A 22,574-nucleotide genomic window follows, 5' to 3' on the forward strand; every position below is an offset into this window, starting at 1 on the left:
CAGCCACGCTAGTGCTGAAGAACTCCCAGGTCATAAACCTGGAAGTCCTCACACCACAAAGGACAGCTCTTTAGGGAAAAGTTGTCCTAATCTGATTTAATCGCAAAACTACATGCATACGGCATTAACGAACGCCGCTATGCATGCGATAAGTGGCGGGATGTATTGCTTTCAAAATGCGATGCCTGATGCATCCCGCACTCAGTCTGCTACTTTACACCAATTCCTCTGAGACCAAAATTACTAATCACAGGTACTGTACTCACTACACTACAGGGCCGGCTGCAGGCATGTTCGACCAGTGCGGTCACACAGGGGTGACACCCCATAGAGGACGCACCCCTCCCAGCCATTCCAGATTTCAGAGGTACAGTCCCGTTTTTCGGGCACTGCCCCGCTGTTCCATAACCGGGACGAAGTGTCCTGCAGGCGGTTGGGAGGTTGGGCACCTCCACCGCCACAGCTGTGCCGGCCCCGGTATCCATTCAGTGCCGGAAGAGAGCTGGGAGCAGCCCAGCTACTGACGTAATGCCGGGCTCGCCCCCATCCTGACATTAATGGCACGCCTCCCAATAATGTCAATTAGGCCACTCCCCCATTTTCAGCCGTGCGCAAGTGAGGAGCGTTGATTACCCGTCCTGCACAGGGAGCAGCTCCCCCTGGAGCCAGGCCGGCTACACTATTAGTGAACTAAGGGCCTGATTCCGCACGGATCGCAAGGCTGCGCTCGCACGCACCCAGTCAGTGTTTCCGTTCTGCATATGCATCGCAGTGCGTGAACTGGCCGCTGCGATCAGGAAGCGGTCCCATCGCACAGTGATTGACAGGACGTGTCCGTTTGGGGGTAGAGAGGGAGGGTGGTCGAAGGTACGCAGACGTGCCGGTGCATTTGAATGCTGTTACAGGGGTGTGCACAATTAAACCTCAGCGACAGCATACGCAGCCAGAGGTCTAGATGGTGACAGGAAGCTTCGCTGGTTGTGAGTCATGTCAAGCTCAACCACGACTCTGCATATGGGTCTGATGTTACTCCATGTTACCAATGTTTTCGTTGACTTGCGGATGTATGTAATGGGAAGTGGGCAGCTTTATGCAGTGGTGGGGGTCTTGGTATGGTGCTGTTTTCGCATTCATTAGCATATTTTCGCAGCGAGCGTGTGCGTGTGAGCGCAGCCTTGCAATCCGTGCATAATCAGGCCCTAAAACACAAGATTCGGACACAGAAATCGTTACCTATGGCGGAACATCTAAGTCGCTCCAGACATCTCACACAATAGCGCACACAGGATAGATATATGAGGACACATCAGTATGTCTTAAATTATTGGAACAAGGGGATCTTGAGTGTGTACATGTGTCACTTATATTATAGGGGATCTTTTGTGTGTACATGTGTCACTTATATTATAGGGGATCTTGAGTGTGTACATGTGTCACTTATATTATAGGGGATCTTTTGTGTGTACATGTGTCACTTATATTATAGGGGATCTTGAGTGTGTACATGTGTCACTTATATTATAGGGGATCTTGAGTGTACATGTGTCACTTATATTATAGGGGATCTTGAGTGTACATGTGTCACTTATATTATAGGGGATCTTGAGTGTGTACATGTGTCACTTATATTATAGGGGATCTTGAGTGTGTACATGTGTCACTTATATTATAGGGGATCTTGAGTGTACATGTGTCACTTATATTATAGGGGATCTTTTGTGTGTACATGTGTCACTTATATTATAGGGGATCTTGAGTGTACATATGTCACTTATATTATAGGGGATCTTGAGTGTACATGTGTCACTTATATTATAGGGGATCTTGAGTGTGTACATGTGTCACTTATATTATAGGGGATCTTGAGTGTACATGTGTCACTTATATTATAGGGGATCTTGAGTGTGTACATGTGTCACTTATATTATAGGGGATCCTGAGTGTGTACATGTGTCACTTATATTAAAGGGGATCTTGAGTGTGTACATGTGTCACTTATATTATAGGGGATCTTGAGTGTGTACATGTGTCACTTATATTATGGGGGATCTTGAGTGTGTACATGTGTCACTTATATTGAGCTTTTCCACAAATGTGCAACAGCCAGGTGTGACAAGTGTACAATTTACGTTCTCTTGAGCACTTACCAGTAAACTAGGGAATACGTCCCTAAATGAGCCTTATCCATTAGCATCCTGAAAAATTCAATCTAATGTTTCATCAATAATCTGCACCTAACAAGGCATGCTGCAGTTAGAGTTGAACACAAGTCCATTTTGTGTGTAAAATAGGTACTTTTGTACTGTGGGCCTGATTCAGACCCGCTCGCAAGTGGGTCGATGGTGGGCCAGTGCGCATGCGCACGACGGAGCAGGATTCGACGTGCGCATGCGCGAGACCCGGATAGCGAGGGGCAAACCGTCGCTCCGGGTCTCGTTCCAAAGGGGGCGTGCTGTCGATGTTGAGTGACAGCACGCCCCCTTTGGTGGGCGGGCTGGGGGCGTGGCTGCCCAGATGGAGGCGTTCCCATGGGAATGCCTACCGTCTGGGGCCGGCTCCACTGACATCACAAGTGATGTCAGTGGGAGTGCTTTCGGCTCTGTTAGAGCCGAAAGCACTCTTGGGCTTGCGGCAAAGAGACCCTACTACAAGGGTCTCGTCGCAAGCCCGATGGTCGCGATGGTCTTGACCATCGCGACCATCTTCCTGGCCGCTCGCTATAGCTGTGGGTGGTCACAAGAGGCCGCTCTAAAAAAACAGAAGGCTCTGAATCAGGCCCTGTGTGTGCACCAAACGTGTATGCGCATGTCTGTATTAAAAAAAATTCCATATCCCTAAGTTCCACCTCCTTATTCTACCAGGTTCAGCGAAAAGGGGGAGAGAAGAGGGTGGAATAAAGATACGTTTGCGTAATTGCAATATAATTGGAGGTGGATGCTTATTATAGAAGATGATAGATGATCAGATTCATTGGCACTGACCTTTGCAGTGTTAAAATAATATAGAAAGGGCCTTTTCCACATTTCCCATCAAAATGTCTGGGCAGTTTACTTCTAGTCTGGGGGGGGTAAAAACGGCATGGTGCCTCCCACAATACCTTCAAGCAACACCAGGCTATCCATATTGGTTGTTACTCGAGCGCATATCGCGCAGATTGACATGATGACTCTGTCAACATACAGTACATGTCGACATTCTGTATGTATCCCAATGTGGAGTCTGGCCCTCATTCAGAGCCGCTCGCAAAAAGCGAGCACTCGCTCTGAATGAGGGCGGCCACTCGCTCTGAATGAGGGCGCTTTTTTTTTTAAAAGCTGGCCTCCTGGCCGCTCGCTAAGCTGTGGGTGACCACCCACAGCTTTTGCGAGCTGCCAGGTGATGGTCACAACCATCGCGACCATCGGGTTTGCGACGAGACCCTTGTGGTAGGGTCTCATCTGCCGCAAGTCCCAGTGAGCTTTCGGCTCTAATAGAGCCGGAAGCTCACTACTGACATCACTGGTGATGTCAGTAGGGCCGCCTACAAACGGCAGGTGTTCCTTCAGGAATACGTATGTTTGTCCAGCCACCCCAACACACCGCCTACAAAACGGGGCGAGCTGTTGATCAACATCGACAGTCGCCCCGTTTGTAGCAAGCCCCGGAGCGAGTGAATTTCTCAGTCGCTCCGGGGATTGCGCATGCTGCGCTTGTGCATGCGCATTGTGCACAATGCACAAACATCGACCCGCTTGCGAGCGGGTCTGAATCAGGCCCAATGCACAAACATCGACCCTCTGTGTGTCGAGCTTATTGTGAAGAGATCCTTTATTTAAATGAGGTACTTCTATAACAAGTAGTGTTACACACACTTGCCTGTGAGCATTCATTGGCTTCAGCTATTATGGGATGAATATTCCATAATATTCTATGTGACAGAGACAGACTCGCCCGTTGTTACCACAAAATGTGGCTGCTCCACCATTAAATGTATTTGAATCCTTTGTAACATTCCCCAGGTGCTGAGATCTGAGGACAGCTCTTGATAGACGATGAGTGCACATAATGAAAGAGATGGGATTCAGAGCATATCTGCTTTATTTCGCAGTCCTTTAAATTGATCTGACTTGTTCAGCTCACTCTACTTGAGAGGTGGAACGAAGCTGCCGTCCTTGACTAACACAATAGAGCTCCATGCATGTGTAGATTCTCATATATAGGGCGGGATGTACCAAGCATCACATTATGGATGCGATACATCCCGCCACTGATCGCATGCATTGCGGTGGTTTTTAGCGCCGGTATGCACATACAAATGAGATTAAAATCGCAAAGGATAGAACTTCCAAAAAGAGCTGTCCTTTATGATGAAAAGGACTTCCGGGTTTATGACCCAGGAGTCCTTCTGTGCATGAGCACGCCGACGCGCAAGCCGCAGGGGACCCTTGGAGGGATCCTATTGGATCCCTCACTGGGAACATTGCAAAAAGAAGCCCATAGGTTTCTATTAGGCAGCTCCATCTATTGATGCCATTGCCTACCGGGTACCAGCTCCGGAAAGTTTTGCTTTCCGCAGTATGGCCCTGATTCAGAGCCGGACGCTCTGACAGAGCGCTCGCTCTGAACCAGGGCCGGCCATCTTACTTTTTTGAGCGGCCTCCTGGCCGCTCGCATAGCTGTGGGTGACCACCCATAGCTATAGCGAGCGGCCAAAATGATGGTCGCGTTCGTCAAGACCATCGCGACCATCGGGCTTGCGATGAGACCCTTGCGGTAGGGTCTCGCTGCCGCAAAGCCTGGAGTGCTTTTGGCTCTATCAGAGCCAAAAGCACTCCCACTGACATCACTAGTGATGTCAGTGGGGCCGGCCCCAGACGGTAGGCATTCCCATGGGCAGGCACGCCCCAGACGGTAGGCGTTCCGTCTGGGCAGCCACGCCCCCGGCACGCTCACCAAAGGGAGCGTGCTGTCAATCACCATCGACAGCACGCCCCCTTTGGTGTGAGACCCATAAAGACGGCTTGGCCATCGTTATTCGGTTCTCACGCATGCGCACTTGGGCAACATCGACCTGCTTGCGAGCGCTCAGCGCTCGCGTACGGGTCTGAATCAGGCCCTATGTACATATTGGGAATGTGGTTGAAACTCCGAAAACTGTAGTTCATTAAATTTTGGGCGCATTTTCACTTTAGTACATCCCGTCCATAGAGACACATATATACAGGACAATGTTTAGGGGGGCACCTATCATTTATTGTGATCATCTTCTCCTGTCTACATCAGTATATTGGTGTTTTAGGTCACCAGTATGCATTATCTTCCAATATAGATCTGCTTATGAGTCAGGTTAAATATGCGCATGTGCCGCCTTCGGATCCCTCATCAGGGATTTTTGCAATATAATGACCATAGGCTACTATAGCCAATGTTATCTATTGATGGCGTAAGCTAGGGAACACCAGCTCCGGAAAGGTTGCCCTTCGCAGAGCTTGATGCATGCGGTCACATTGCAGCACCATAGAGAAACTATGAGGACCAGGGCCGTAACTAGGGTAGTGCGACCAGTGCCATGGCACAGGGCACCGCAGGGCAGGGGGCGCTGTTTGGACCTGTCAATTTTCCTGTTTATTATCATTCTCACGTGTTGCTATCTCTTCTCTTATCCCCTGCATCTCCTGGCCTCCCCTATCTCTACCCTGGCCTTTACCCATGAGGCCATGGCCCCTTTTCAGGTGCACTATCTTATGTACCTATTTGAAGAATGGGGGGGGGAGGTGCCAATGCTCTCTCTGGCACAGGGCACCAAAAAGTCTAGTTACGGCTCTGATGAGGACTGTTCTGCTCCGATATCTGCTACGAGCCATATGTGACCTCTGAAAACTGCGGTTTTTGGAGGATTTCCCTTATTTTTCTATTTGCTTTATCCGTCCCTATGGCGCCCCCACATGGAGCTCCAGCCACTGACATGAAGGAGAAGCAGCCAGCAGCCTTTTACATGTGAAACTGCAGACTGCTGCTCCCCTGTGTCATTGGTACGCTTGGAGTGGTGGTGCATGGTTGTGATGTCAACAAGACCAAAAGAGTTTGGGCGGACGAGGGTGGTGGGGGGCACAGCCACACCCACAGCAAGGTGTAATGTGACTGAGGAATGCATATGGATAGTAAACTGGCAAGAATACTGTAGCAGCACAACACAGTCATTTCCGTATCCTTTGTTTTGCACAGTAATGGGCACTAGAGGCCTAGGAGGTCTATTTATTATTATTATTATTATTATTATTATTATTATTATTAATATCATTTCTATCCTTAAAATATGCAGAAATTGTCGAATATAAGTATTATGCAATTAAAGATATAGGCCCTCATTCAGAGCCGTACGCTCTGAGCAGAGCGCACGCTCTGAATGAGGGCTGCCCTCCTAAAAAATGGAGCGTCCTCCTGGACGCTCGTATAGCTGTGGGTCACCACCCACAGCCTATACGAGCGTGCAGTTTGATGGCCGCAATGGTCTTGACCATCGCGACCATCGAAACTGCGAGCCGGAGCCTACGGTTGAGGTTTTCAACCGCAAGCTCCGGAGTGATTTTGGCTCTATCAGAGCCAAAATCACTCCCACTGACATCACTAGTGATGTCAGTGGGCCGGCTTCTGACGGGAGGCGTTCACGTGGGAACGCCACCATCAGGGAGGCACGCCCCCGGCACGCCTACCAAAGGGGGCGTGCTGTCAATCAACATCGACAGCACGCCCCCTTTGATCAGACACAACGAGCGAAGGACTTTCCTTCGCTCGTCGTGTCTGGCGCATGCGCACGACAGAGCTCCCTCCGTCGTGCGCATGCTCAGTACAGAACATCGACCCACATGCGAGCGGACAGCCGCTCGCGAGTGGGTCTGAATCAGGGCCATAGTTATTTTAGCTTTTCTGAGCTTGCTTTTGTTAGTTAAAACCACCTTTTCATCCCTATCCGAACCCGGCAGTAACGTGATAGTGGAAACTATCACTACGCTGAAGACGCTTCCCTGGGCCTCTAACATATCAGATGTGCTGTTCCGGAAATTGTCGCAAATTTATCGGTGGAAAGATGCGTTACTTCATAAATATGTTTCAGCAGGTGTGGTATGTCAACATTGAACAGGTTTACATTCACACTGATGAAATGTCAACATGTTCAGAATGTCGACAAAATGTCCCTGGTGGTCTAGTTGTGACTTACCTGGTAATGTGGGTCCAACGGCTCTAGTGATGCCTTCTGGGTCCGGTGGTCATCTGTTGAAGGCTTCCGGCAGATCCAGCGGCCCTTACGGCTGCAGCCCCTTACTTTCCCTCCCGCAGCCTAAACCTAATCCTCCTCTCCCACAGCCTAACCCTAATCTCGCCTCCCACAGCCTAACCCAAACCTCCCCTCCTGCAGCCTATCCCTAACCTCCCCTCCCACAGCCGGTATCCGGTCTAAAAATCTACAGTAATAATTTAGACAATGTCTTGATAGACACCAGATGTTAGACAGGCAATAGGTTGACAGGGACAAAAGGTCGACAGGGCAAAAGCTAGACACCCTAAAGGTCAACATGTAAGAAGGTCGACGCGTTTACAAATGGTCGACAGGGTCAAAAGGGCGACATGCAAATTGTCGACATGAAAATGGTCGTCACTTGATTATTTTTGTTTGTTTGTTTGTTAGGGTTAGGCACTTACCCCAGCATTTCAACAGTTAGGGTTAGGCAATTACCTCAACGGTTAGGCATCAGGAGGGAGGGTTAGAGTTAGGCACTTACCGGAGGGTTAGAGTTAGGCACTTACCGGAGGGTTAGAGTTAGGCACTTACCGGAGGGTTAGAGTTAGGCACAAGGAGGGAGGGTTAGAGTTAGGCACAAGGAGGGAGGGTTAGAGTTAGGCACAAGGAGGGAGGGTTAGGGTTAGGCACAAGGAGGGAGGGTTAGGGTTAGGCACAAGGAGGGAGGGTTAGGGTTAGGCACAAGGAGGGAGGGTTAGGGTTAGGCACATGGAGGGAGGGTTAGAGTTAGGCACAAGGAGGGACGGTTAGAGTTAGGCACAAGGAGGGAGGGTTAGAGTTAGGCACAAGGAGGGAGGGTTAGAGTTAGGCACAAGGAGGGAGGGTTAGGGTTAGGCACAAGGAGGGACGGTTTGGGTTAGGCACAAGGAGGGAGGGTTACAGTTAGGCACAAGGAGGGACAGTTAGAGTTAGGCACAAGGAGGGAGGGTTAGAGTTAGGCACAAGGATGGACGGTTAGGGTTAGGCACAAGGAGGGAGAGTTAGGGTGAAGATTAGGGTTAGAAAACAAATAAAAAAATATGAGTCGACCATATGCATGTTCATATTCATTATTAATGTCGACATTGTAAATGTCGACATTTTGAATATATCCCGTATCAGGCATGTAAGATCAAATGCCAATGACTAACTATAGGGTATCTTTCAATTTTTGCTAAATGTATTTTCACTCCTAAAACGCATTTCTGACGGTACTTAAAATAACAAAATTGAGCTATTGCATTATTAAATACTTTATTTAGCTACGCTTAATGAGCAATAACTCGCTTGGGGTGACATTCAGATTACAGACTTCCTTCATGAATATTGCTCAGAGAGGGAGAGAGAGAGATGTGTTACAATATTTCATCATCTTTTCAGATTTCTTTCAAGCTTTGTGTATTTCTGGAATTAGCTACAGTGCACTGATTCACTCACAGGGGGGAAATGACCTTCAAAGAGGTAATTATCACATTAACAAATTAACGAGGACACTTAAGCTGGCCAGAGAAGCTGTCTACATCATTCCAGGTCACATTAGGGACTCGTAATACGGTTAGGTGGTGACCTCACAGACGGGCTGATAATGGTCATACACATACCAGAAATGTATACTGCACATATCAGTACCTCATTCAGCAGCACACAGAGCGGGTCCTGCGAGATCGGACGCAGAGCTGCAGCAGACTGTCAGTGACTGACAGTCTGCTGCCGTTTTGGAGCGGGGACAGCCCCAAATCGGAGGCGTGTCGCCTTTGTTGGGGGGGGGAGGGAAGAGGCCAGCTTCTGATTTCCTGCCCTCTTTTGGACATCTGCGATGGCCGGCCTGCGTGACCCCATGGTTAGTCAGCCGTGGACGAAGTTCAGATCATTAATACATGTAGGAGGCATGACACCTCCTGCTGCATTAATGGAATATCAAGGACGGAATTGCAAAGCTGCCTGCGTGCATCTCTGCAATTCCTTCCAGACCTGAATCACCCCCTGAATTGTTGGGGAGCCAGTTGTCTGATCACCTGCTGCCATATTACAGCATATGTGACTATCAACCTAAAGTAACTCACCTCTTGCAATCATACAGACCTGAGTACTTTTCTTTTTTTAACATGTAAATTACCCACAAATGTTGCAGTCTGTTTCTTAGAAACCATCACTGAACAACCAAATCACTGAGTTGTCTTGTAATGCCTCCTAGTAATGTCTATGGTCAAGTAGCAAAGAATGGGTAGTTCACTTAATCCACCAAGCACTATTTTGAGCGGGTGTGATTAGCCCACATACTCCATATTATATGCTGTAGGGGAGAGAGTCTGAAAAATGTACTTTCTGAATAAGCACCGTGAGTGTAGGGCAGGCTTGCCTACCCTCCCGATTTGGTCGGGAGCCTCCTGAATATCGGGTGCCGCTCCCGACCCCCCGGAAAGGCAGGCAAGCCTCCCGGCTGCTGCCTGCCTCCCTCCCTACAGCCCAATGATGCGTTTTGCGCTAAATCACGTCATCGTAGCTCCGCCACCTGCTTCACAATGCCTTTTTTTTTCCTGCATTGTGGCCCCGCCCCCATGTGGAGTCAGTGCCTGGCCACGCCCCCCGCTGTGTGCACGCATTCAGCTCCCTCCCAGAAGGAGGGAGCTGAATGTCGGCAACTATGGTGTAGGGGAAGAAAAACAAGACATGCACATGTGCACAAACCCCTGGCTTCTAGGGACTGCATTGGCTACGGCTCCTAGCAGCACATTAGAGACTGAGCTGACAGAAAGGCAGGGGAGTTGCTTCCCATTGGAAGCACTATCTGCCACTCGCAGGCAAGACTGCCTGTCAGCATGTGATTAGCAGATAGTGCTACCAATGGTGGATTTTTACTGGGTGAAATCCGCCACTTTACATACTGTAAGTGTCAGGAAAAGATTAAATATCCCTTAATAAATATGCACACACAATATAAACAGTAGGACACAGAACTGAGCTTTCTAAGCACACATTATCCCACCTCTAGTAAGATGTCTGTCTCTCCTTGTAGGCAGCTGCTCTCTGGTCCAGTGCGCTGATTGAGAGCTCAGATCCACACACAGCAGACTTGGAGCGGGATGTACTAAAGGTGAAAATGTGGTAAACACCCCCGAAAATGCTGTTTTCTGAGGTTTTACCGCATTCCCCAAATGTACTAAGCACTGCTTCATCCCGATGGGTAATGCTATCTAATAGAAACCTATGGGCTTCTTATCGGGACAGTCCCCCTTGGGTGGGATCCAATCGGCTCCCTCACATCACCCCCCGCGGCCCGCGGACACCAGAGGGACTTCTGGGTGTTAAACTTTGAAGTCCCTCTGTCGGGATCCATCGCAATGGATAGTTCTTATAGGGAGAGCTGTCCTTTGCGATATTCTTGGTACATACCGCGGTAATTAACCGCATTATGTACCCGTAGACAGGCAGGATGTACCGCATGCCACTGGGCATGTGCATCAGCTCAGATCCAACCCCCTAACCCTCATACTGCATGTCGTGGCCGTAGCTCCGTTGGACAGGATGGTGGTGCTGGTGATGAATCTGGGCAACAAGAAACCTCCCCTGTGTTTGCCTATGAATTCAAATAGTCAAGTTACTGGATTTTTTGTCTCTATTCCCAACTCAGAAACAGACCCATAATGTTCACCTCTCAGGTCTTAAATTGACACTGTCATTTTTTATTAAAGCAAATGGTTTTGACAGTGTTATTTATATGTCTAAATGTCACAGATGTTCCGTTTGCTGATTTGTTGTTTCTCTAATATCATTTTTTTTAGGAAATTGTGAACTTTAATTGCCGAAAACTGGTGGCGACTATGCCTCTGTTCGCCAACGCAGACCCCAACTTTGTCACAGCCATGCTCAGTAAACTGAGATTTGAGGTTTTCCAGCCTGGAGATTATATCATCCGTGAAGGGGCAGTTGGGAAGAAGATGTATTTCATCCAGCACGGCGTGGCCGGTGTCATTACTAGATCCAGCCGGGAGATGAAACTGACTGACGGATCATATTTTGGAGGTCAGTATGATAACAGTGGTGGAAAATCCACTATAAGGAAATGTTTATCAGCAAAAGTAACAAGGTAAGACAAGACTGACAATGTCAGTGAACAGTAATATTTGCAAAATGTTAGTGGCGGTCATAGAAATCAATGGATTTTTAAAATCCTAAATGTAATTGATAAAGTGCAGACTTTGACTTTGTACATCTGTTGCTAACGTTACAAGGAATCTTTATATGTAGTTTTTTTTTTTCTTATTGCTTGTTCTAATGCTGCGTACACACTAGCCGATATTTTGAATGATTGAGCGATAACTATATAGTTCAATCGTTCAAAAGATCGGCTAGTGTTTACGCACGCTTCCGCTGGTCGTTTACGATAACCCCAGTCGGCTGTACATGCAGCCGAATCTGGGGTTAACGTGAGCGATGCCATGCTGCTGAATGGAGCATGGCCCCACTCCTCCCCCTCCCCCCACCGGCGTCCGTCGATGGTCGGCACTTGCCGTTGCCGGCAACCCCTCCGGGCCCGCCGAGTATGATATCGCCGCATACACACATCGAGTAGTGTGTATGCGGCTTAAGTTTTAAAACTACATAAAATGTTTAAACATAATCCCAGATCATCACAGAAATAAGTTTGATCATAGTGGAGATACATTACTTTAAGCACCAGAGGGTAAATAATATCAAGTAGCAGTTTTTTGGACGGGTTTTCAAGTCGCCCCACGTCGCTATACATCACCGCCGAATTTGCCCCGAAGCAGCTGGATCTTTTATGCAGCAGTTTTTACCCCAGCCAAAACATTATAAACTCACTGAGAGCTTAAGGAAAAGTTGCAATTAGTTTTTTTCAGTTTCTGATTGGCTGATTGCAAACCACTATGTAATATCTACCTCACCTACAATATATAAAGCTGCCTTCTTCTCATACTAAGGGGCATATGTATCAAAGCTTGATGTGTGATAAAATTGTGAAATATATATCACCAACCAATCAGCTCCAAACTATCAATTCTTAAACACAGCCTGCGAAATGTAAGTTAGAATCTGATTGGTTGGTGACATATATCTCACATCAAGCTTTGATACATATGCCCCTAATACTCCTTAAGGCCCCCATACATAGCAATCTGAAAACCAAAATTGAACAATTTGAAGATTTATTGCCCGATGTTAGGATTTCCCACTCTAGCAATCTGCACCCATACATTACAGATCTCTTTCAGTGGTTTGCAGATCGATTGCAGCAAACACAGATGTGCCAATCTTGAAAGGCCCATCCTTTTACTAGTAAGTCTGCAAATCTGCTGATCATGTCCATACACTAGCAATTTACAGCCATAATCGATCTGTGAAATCCAATATGTTGGACATTCTGATTTAACAATTTCAAGCTGCGATCTGTGAAGCCCATAAATTGCAGATTTTTATACACAATCGATGGCAAATTGCAGAATTGCCACAATCGATTGTTGATGTATGGGGGCCTTAACCCAGGTCGATGCGACCCAGGTCCTGTTCACAGGTCTCGTATAGGAAGAGCCGGCGCTTGGAGATGATTAATAGACTTACTTAGTCTATTAAAGGGATATTCCACCATCAGATGATTTTAATAAACAAAAAAAAACTGTGCATGCCCTCTTGTAACATTTCATTATTTTTTATTAGCTTACATCTTTGATTTTTAGCCATGCCTTTATATAATCAGTCAGAGCTGTTTCTTGTTGTTATCTTTAGATATGACACAGCTTTTCTATACTTTCTGCATTGGATAGACTTGTATCCAGAGTATGTGTTGTATCCCAGGTGATCAAAGTAAACAATTCTGCCTGAGGATGGAAAGTCATGGCTGGAAAGTCCAGCAGAAAGGCAGGGGTATAGAAATGTACTCAGTAATTGCTATATATGACAATGTATTGTACAAGCCACTAAAGTAATGTGAATGCAGAAACCTCCTTACAGACCATACAATAGTATATTTGATCAAAATCCAAAGGCACACATCCACTAGCAGATATTAATGGATGACTGAACGATAACGACATCGTTATCGTTCAGTCGTCCATTAATCGTGCATGAATCGGGCTCTAATATGTCAGAAATGACCAGCGATGCGCGCTTCCGCTGGTCGTTTCCGACATCAATCATCGCCTGAACATGCCGGTCAATCTGCCGATAACGACAGATTGACCATGTTCAGGGATGAGGGAGGGTGCCTACACTGAACGATATATTGTTCAGTGTAGGCACTGCACAGTTTAATGAACAAATTAATATCGTTATCATTAGGGATGTGCAGGCTCAGATTAGTTTGGATTTTCCCGCCAAGTCCAGATTTTTCCCGCCAAAAATCGGGTCTCAGAAAGAGGCAAAACGTCATCTTTCAGGGACAAACATCATCATTCCTGGACAAAAGATGATGGGCCTGATTCAGAGCTGCTCGTAAGCGGCTGCTCGTTCGTTCCGAGCGATGTTTGCCCAACTGCGCATGCGTACGGATCGTAATACGCATGCGCGAACCAGTCAGTGCGGCCGAAAATCGTTTGTTCGCTCAATAGCGAATGCCTTCTATTTTGAGTGACAGGAGGAGGCGTATGTGGGTGGTAACGGGGGAAGGTGCTTGAAAACGGGGAGTGGAGATCAGAACGCAGGCGTGCTTAAAGGTCAAAATGGGCGTTTTATGGGTGTGCATAATTAATACAGCAGCGTCATTGACCACGTCACTGGGTTATTTTATAGTCAGAATTGCTCGCATGATTGCGGTAGGAAAAACCAACCACAAGAATAGCGAGCAGTTCATACGCTGGTCGATGTACTCGATTAATCTAATAAATAGCGGACATGACGTAGGATGCGAGCGGCCAGGGGGTGTAGTTTTCCAAAAAACGACCGCATGTTTTGTTCGCTCGTTCAGACCTAGAGGCGTGAACAGACCGCAAAGAGCGAACGTTTCATTTGAATAGCCACTCCTTTTTTCTGAACGAGCGAGCGCAAATAGCGTCCGGCTCTGAATCAGGCCCGATGTTTGTCCGTGAAAGATGACAATGATTTTTGGCTGGAAAAATCAGAATTTGGTGGGAAAATCAGAACTAATCCGAGCCTGCACATCTCTAGTCATCGTTCAGTCCTTCACTAGTCGCCTAGTGGATGTGCCCCTTAAAGCTCGCCATACACCAGACCAACTTTGCTCCAACCATCCAACTAGTTGGTTGGTTGGAATGAAAATATGCATGAGAGCAAATGACAATCAGCAATTTGCTCCAATACACCAGAAAACACGAAAATGGCTGTTCAGACAAGTTGGTTAAATCTGTTTGATTTAAAAAAACAACTTGTCTGAACAACAGCTTTCATCCGTTTTCCGGTGTTTGGGAGCAAATGGCTGATTGTCATCTGCTCCCATGCATTACCAGATTTTAATTCCAACCAACCAAATAGTTGGATCTGGTTGCAGGAAAGTTGGTCTGGTGTGTAAGGCCAGCTCTAGTTTTATATATATATATATATATATATATATATATATTTATATATATATATTTTATTGAGGTGATATTTTTACTGCAATATGTAATATTAATGTGTCATTATATGTATGCACGGATACCATATTTTTGTTAATGTATCACTCTTCTGCAGAGATTTGCCTTTTAACTAAGGGCCGCCGGACAGCCAGCGTACGAGCGGAGACCTATTGCCGTCTGTATTCCCTGTCCGTGGAAAATTTTAATGAAGTACTTGAAGAATATCCCATGATGAGAAGAGCATTTGAGACGGTTGCCATTGACAGACTAGACAGGATAGGTATTATTTTCTTCTGTATTTCTGCATTCAATGTCAGACAGTGGTTGGCATCCAATGCTTTCAAATTTACATTTATAATGAGATGCCTTTTATTAGGTTAGCGCATTATTCACCATCATTAAGCGTGCTTTCTGCATGTGCATGCGGGGTGGTGGTTTGTTATAAATTCCTATATTTATTGGAGCTTTTACTGAACCGGGGAGATTTACTAAGAATGAGAAATTCCCCAATTCTGCTGACATAAAACTGGCACGCCTTCTGATGAAACAAGTGTTGCATTGATTAGTGATGCCAGCTCCATGGGGCTTATGTGATAGCGTGCAACTTCGAGCCGCTGCGGAAACTCCTGCGAGTCTTCCCGTATTTTTAAAGCGGCAGTCATTTTAATGGCAAAACTAGGTTGGTTTTGCCTTTAACACGATTCCCATAAAAATACGGGAAGTCTCACAGGAGTTCCCTCAGCGGCTGGAAGTTGCACGCTATCACATAAGCACCCATATCTCAAAATATCAATGTTTTATACTCTTCAGCCTTGTGCGCATAGATACTTTTCTGGTACCTGTTGTATGTTCTGCCTGAACCGTGTTCACTGCCTGGCGAATATTGCAGAAATGATATTGATCAGGGATCACTGAGCACTATGAACGAGGCGCTAACACCGCAAATGAGCTTTCAAAGTGAATGATAAACGAAACATGGGTGTTGCATTCAGTATATTGTCTTGTGTCCATCGTCCGTCCGTCTGTCTGCTATTGGTGTGTTGTTCATTGGAATTCATTTCCCTTTTTGTGTCGTGCTGGTTCACCAAGCATGCGTGTTTGAAAGTCCTTAAGAAAGAGCAATACTTCTAGAAAAAAATAAAAAAACATGTTTTTGCTTTACCATGTGACAACAAAGCGCTGACCCAAAGGGACGGGAAGCACCTGGTGGCATTTCACCATTTACTGCAATGCAGCTGGTCTACTGTACAGCAGTGATACATACTGTATCCCGACTAGGGCCCATATTCAATTTGAGGCAAAAAGTCCAGACTTTTCGCCTGCTGGACTTTTCGCCTCCTTTGCCTGTTTTCCAGTATCGAGCGCGTGCCTGCTATTCCCCGTATTCAATTTCAAAGTAGGCGAAATCGGGAACCTGCGGAACTTGGATCGGCGAAAAAAATACGGGAATTTTCGGGAAAAATTCGTAGGACCCCCCCTAAAGATGTCCAGACATGGGGGATCACTATGGGTACCCCCGTTTTTGCCTGCAGAAGAAAGTCGGGTTTTTAAATAGCCGCAGCAGGTGCATAAATGCGGCTTTGAAGAAGGTGATGCAGAAGAGCATTCAGATTTTTTTGGGGTTGAAAAATAACTATGCCCATCAAATTTGGGGTACTTGAAAATGTGTACAAGCATATTTTTAAGTCCCATAAATGATTTTTTTAAATTCTGCAAAAATGCACCTGCCGCAACTCGTACAATAAAGAAAACACCTGCCGCATATAAGGGAACCCCTCTGGACTCCATTCCGCTAATTTAGAAGTGTGTTCCCTTTTTTTTTTTTTTTAACCCCAAAATTTAACTATTTTTTTGGGGTGTCCCTATTTTTTTTTAATACTTTTTTTGACACATATCGTTTTACTGGGGCATTTACAAGGGTGCAGGCTAATTTTTTTAAGCCTGCACCCCTAAACTACAATTCTGCACTTTTTTTCGCCAGCAAAAGGCTGGCGAAAAATTAATGTAATTGAATATGGGGATATTGGAAATAGGTGAAAATGACGTAATTGGCGATAAATTATCGCCGATTCCGACATTTCGCCTCAAATTGAATACGGACCTAAGCAGTCATTACAGGGCAGGATGTGAGCCAGTCACATGACGCTCACTCCATTTGGATGGCTGCTTCAGCCGGGCACTGATACCAATGTCTTTTCTCCCTGCTGCATTGTAATGAATATTGTGATTGGGAGTTTCCTACACATGAAATGAAGACATGTTTTTCAATTTGTCAGCACAGTTTTTACATTTGAAAGGAACAATATTGCATTTATACTGTATCATGATTCTTAACATGACTAAATATAAAACAGGTTATGAGAATATTTGATATTTCCACATTAGCTTAAAACTATACAAAATACTGTGTTATATTGCATTTGAGCTAGGGATGTGCAGGCTCGGATAGGTTCGAGTTTGCACGTGGAGTTCGGATTTTTCCCTCCAAAAAAACGGAACTCAGAACGAGGCAAAACGTCATCTTACATGGACGAACATCATCATTCCTGGACAAAAGACCAGGAATGATGATGTTCGTCCATGTAAGATGACGTTTTGCCTCGTTCTGAGTTCCGTTTTTTTGGAGGGAAAAATCCGAACTCCACGTGCAAACTCGAACCTATCCGAGCCTGCACATCCCTAATTTGAGCAAATTTCTGCCATAAGGAAAATAGATACAGTACATGTAGATACATAATACGTTCTCTAAAGTCATTCCGGCTACGTATAAAATCAAATCATTATTTTTATAAAAAACTTTTTGTCAGAGTTATTATTGTGCATTGCGAATTCTGCTGCAAAGAGCTGTACACTTAAAACCAAAAACATTGCACTGCCTGTTGTGACTCTGGTGCTTTTCTCTTGCAATTCAGTGAAAAGTTGGTGCCTCTTTAAACCCCCATTGGCTGGTGTCTCATTGACGCTCGCTGCATGGTCACAAGCGATGCAAGCTACAGATTGAACAACAGTTTAATAACTGACACATCTGTATATTGGAGAATAGATCAAGCTGCGCACAGAGGGGGTGGAGGGGGAATATGTTGTTTAATGTGGCTACTGTGATTAATGTGAAAAGGTTGGTCAGTGCGGTTACTGTCTCATCACTGCGGCTTCCTGCACAGTGGGATCGCAGCTGCACAGAGAAGACAGCAGCTGGGAATACAGAAAGACAATGATTTTTTTTTAACGGGGTCAATGGTCACCGACGCTGCGAGACAAAATATACATTTTCATTAGGTACTGCCCAAAGACAAGGCACATTTTTGGTTTTGAATGGACAACCCCCTTAACTGGGTGAATTTTGACCAAATGATTCATTCTAAAAAGGAAGGTATTATTGTTGTTCATCGAGAATAATGGGTTCTGTAATCAGATACACTCAGAAACAAACAAATACAGTTATACATTTAGTGGTCTCGTTAAACAGGTAGGTTATCCAACAATACAATCCTCTTTGTGTCCTTAGCCTTTTGTGTCTAACGAGAGTTTGCCCTGTTGGCATTTTCAAAAGAGTTAGAAACTTTGCTCATTTCTGTTCTATTCTGTTGCGTAGTCTTGTTGTTATTTGTACAATTCTAGCATACATACAAGTTGAGGGTCTCCATACAAGTTGAGGGCCTCCATACAAGTTGAGGGCCTCCTTACAGGTAGAGGCCACATGTAGGTCATTTAGCACTCAGGTCCTCAATGCCATAGCTACACCAGCTCTCCTCTCTCTTTCTTCCTCATGTTCAATGAAGATTGAACTCTGGACTCTTCTGTGGTCCAGTGTCTTCTCAGTGTTCCACCATCAAGCTACCAGCCCTCATATATGCCTTCCCTGGCAGGCTGACACGCACCATGGTTTGGCTGAATCTTTGCAGCCTGTCCAAATGCTCTGCATCTGGCTCTACCAGTTCCCTATTTTTGTGATGCAGCTTTTAGCTCCTGAGCTTGATTGTTTGGCCTCTAAGCAACCTTTTCTCAGTCTCTTTCCTTGGCTTCCTGATGCTGGCTCTGGCATCTACCTCTTACCTGTTTCCATGCTGTGTCAGTAGTTCTGTTTGTTTCATTGAATACGCTTTTTTTTTTTTTTTTTTAAGTCTGTTATGTTTTTTTTTGCTGACTGTCTTGAGTTTTGCAAAGCCATTAACTTGAGTGACAGACGCTTAATAGTGGTATTTCCTCAGGACAGTGCGATTTTTCATTCCATGTTTTACCGTTTTGTTATTCAGCTCTGTGAATGTGTCTGTAAGCTGTGCCATTCCATGTATGTCTTACAGAAGTTTCTGTGTCTGGCTGCTCTCCTCACCATAGCCCCTGTATTGTCTAATTATCTTCCTGGTCTTCTGACACCCTGTTGAGCTGAATGTGTGCTCTAGAAGTGAGATGTGATCCTTTGATCTTAGGTTCTGCCGCAAGCAACTAAACTTTTTATCGTCAGAGGTCAGATAATGCATAAATGACTTTAACGTTAGGGATATAGGGCCTGATTCAGAGCCACTTGCTATTTGCGAGCGCACGCTCTGAATCAGGGTGGGGAGTATGACCCTAGCAGGGTAATATCATCCTACCTAGTATTGAAAGGAAGCACAAACCACAGACAGCAGCAAGCTGGACAGTAGACTGCCACTATTTCTCGCTATTAATAAAACAGAGGGTGGGAACGTCAGCAGAAAAAGAGGAGGAACTGGTTCTACCCAGAGACTGAAATTATATAAATCCCACACTTAAATCCCATTGGACAACAACAAAAACTACAGCCTAACATGACTAACCAAGCCAACAACCTACATTTATTTACCCTATCTGACCCTGACTTAAAACCTATTTGTCCATTCCTTATTCTTCTCTGGTGTTTCATGTCACTTATGGTACTATTTTTCCAGTCATCCTATTTCCCTGGAAAACCTACAGATGTCTCCTTCCTCCGTGCGTTATGAATCACGTTACACACGACCAGTGGTGTAACTAGGGTATTTGGAGCCCAAGGCAAATTTGAAAAGGAAGCCCACCCCCCCCATGTGCGCGCGCCGAAGGCGTGCACGTCAAAAAAATGGGCGTGGTCACTTAAAAATGGGGCGTGCCAACATGACACACCCCTTTATTTTCAAACTGAACATTCCTATCCATATGCACCTTAACCCCAGTAGTACCCCTTATACAGTACCCCCAGTATGCAGTTGTGGTCCCTCTCATGCAGGCCCATAGTAGTGCCACTTATACAGTATCCCCAGTAGTGGTCCCTCTTATACAGCCCCCAATTAGTTCCCCTTACTCAGTACCCCCAGTAGTGGCCCCCCCAAATGCAGTGCCCCACGTAGTGTTCCCCCTTATGCAGTGCCCCTAGTAGCAGTCCCCACAATGCAGTGCACCCAGTAGCGGTATCCCCTTATGCAGTGCCCTTTATATGGTGCCCCCAGTAGTAGTCCCCCCCCTATGCAGTGCCCTTTTATATAGTGCCCCCAGCAGTAGTCCCCCCCATGCAGTTTTCCCAGTAGTGGTCCCCTTATGCAGGCACCCTGTAGTGATCCCCCCCTGTAGTGGTCCCCGCAGTGCCCTTAGCAGTAAGCCCCTTATATAGCGCCCCCAGCAGCAGTGTCCCCCCCCTCCCATGCAGTGCCCCCAGTAGTGGTGCCCCTGATGCAGGCTCCCAGTAGTGACCCCCCCCTATCCAGTGGTCCCTGTAGTGGCCCTTCCTATTATTGCCCCCAGTAGTGGTCCCCCGAGTGCAGAGCCTCTAGTAATAGGCCCCTTTTAGAATGCCCCCAGTGGTAGTCCCCCCCCCCAAGTAGTAGTCCCCAGTAGAGTAGCCCCCCCCAGTAGAGGTCCTCCCAATGGCACCCCCAGTAGTAGCCACACCTCCCCCAGTAGAGATCCCCCCATTAGTAGCCAACCCCTCCCCCGTTGTTCAGATAGGTTTAAAAATAAATAAATATATACAAAAATATACTTACCTGATTCCACGCTGCTCCTGCTCCTGTCCGCGATGCTGCTCCCGCCCGCCAGTCCGCCCGGGCTGGCGCGCTCAGCATTACGGGACTGACGTCATGACGTCAGTCCCATTACCCACTGCAGGAGCCGGACGGAAGTCCGGCTCTTGCAGTGGGTGCTGCAGCAGTCAATGAGAGTCTATCTGACTCTCATTGGCTGCTGTTTAACACACGCATCGCCGCCAGCGCTGGCGGCGATGCATGTGTAATGCACAGCCTGAGCCCGCCTCCTGGCGCTATTGGGCAAGCGCTCAGGGGGAGGGAACGGGCTCAGGTGTGCAGCACAGGACCGGCGCTGGAAGCCTAGTGCCGGTCCTGTGTAAATGTGTAGCGCTGACCGCACTCATTGCGGTCGGCGCTACACTGGCTAACTAGGGCGGGCGGGCCGGTACCGTGGCCGGCGGCGCCCCCCCGCGCCACCGGTCCAACGGCGCCCAGGGCACGCACCCCGCCCGACCCCCCCTAGTTACGCCACTGCACACGACGCAAGAGAGCGGCGCGTTTGAATAACACGCATTAGCAGACTTTGCTGATTAAAATGATATGCTGCGTAATGATATGCGGCGTAATGATATGCAGCATAATGATATGCGGCGTAATGATATGCGGCGTAATGATATGCAGCGTAATGATATGCGGCGTAATGATATGCGGCATGTGTGTGCTCTGTGTAGGGCCGAGTCTATAAAATCATCACAACGGAACTTGGTGTGGAAAACAACCGCTGACACTGTAACGTAGCATTTCCTATGCAGATACAGCGGCAGTCGCACACAGAACATACACATGCCGCATATCATTTTAATCAGCAAAGTCTGCTTGTGCGTCTTCTTCACATCACATTGTGAATAAGACACATTTGTGGCGAAAAAGGTGCACGAAAAGACGCTCGGCATGCGAAAACTCGCGTGGGACCCAGCGGCTCTCGTGTGCCCTGTGTAACGCAATTCAACCCACAGAGGATAAACGAGGAAGGACATATTTCTGTATGTTATCCAGGAGGACACATCTGTATACCACTACAGGGGACACATCTGTACTGTATATCTACTTTCTTAAATCTCCCTACTGAGGAGATTTATCAAACCTTCTAAACAGTGCAAGTGGAGCAACCAATCAGATTCTAGCTATCATTTACCCGGTACCTCCCATAATCTGATTGGTTGCTACGGGAACTTCTCCATTTCTCCTCTTTATAAGGGTTGGTACTTCTCCCTGTAGGTCTCCTACTTTTCCTTACCAGTCTGTCCCCACTACTAGATTCAAGCTCCTTTCCAGTATGTACTACCAGACTGTAGAGCATAAGAAATTAGCATTACATCCCACTAACATTAAAATAGAACTGCTGGCAAAAAAAAAGAGCCAGATAAAAGATTACTTACATAAATACGTATTCCTGGAGCTATTGATATTTAATAATTGATTGGTAACTGGTTCAAGACAAATGTTACTACATTTTGTTAGGTTTAAGAGTAATTTATCATGTTAAAGTATATAAGAATGTTTGAGTTCTTCTTGGTGCTTTTATATGGTGATTTTACCTGAAATTCCCAAGTTCTTCTGACACTCTAGTCAAACTTTTGTGTTTACAATATTCATTCTTCTCCATGCTCAGGAACCATCTTTATAAGTTATGTCTTTATAAGGTATTGAGGTCAAATGAGCAATCCGAAGTGTGGGTTTAAGGAATGGTGCCGATGTAAGGAGTGGGGAGCCAGTTAGGCTCCCCCTAAAAGAAAACAAAAAATAAAGTGTAGACGATTCATTTGTTGGAAT

At 46.4% G+C, this 22,574-nt stretch overlaps 1 protein-coding gene across 1 annotated transcript in view; it reads left to right on the forward strand.

The window, feature by feature from the left end:
* HCN1 (hyperpolarization activated cyclic nucleotide gated potassium channel 1) overlaps positions 1-22,574 on the forward strand; it is a 478,812-nt gene that overhangs the window by 423,647 nt on the left and 32,591 nt on the right. Inside the window, exons 7-8 of the mRNA XM_088469496.1 lie at positions 11,041-11,281; positions 14,903-15,067. Of these exons, the coding sequence (XP_088325622.1) occupies positions 11,041-11,281; positions 14,903-15,067 (406 nt within the window). The remainder of the gene's footprint in view (positions 1-11,040; positions 11,282-14,902; positions 15,068-22,574) is intronic.

This window comes from Taudactylus pleione, unplaced genomic scaffold (genome assembly GCF_031769625.1).
Source record: "Taudactylus pleione unplaced genomic scaffold, aTauple2 ptg000092l, whole genome shotgun sequence".
NCBI lineage: Eukaryota > Metazoa > Chordata > Amphibia > Anura > Myobatrachidae > Taudactylus > Taudactylus pleione.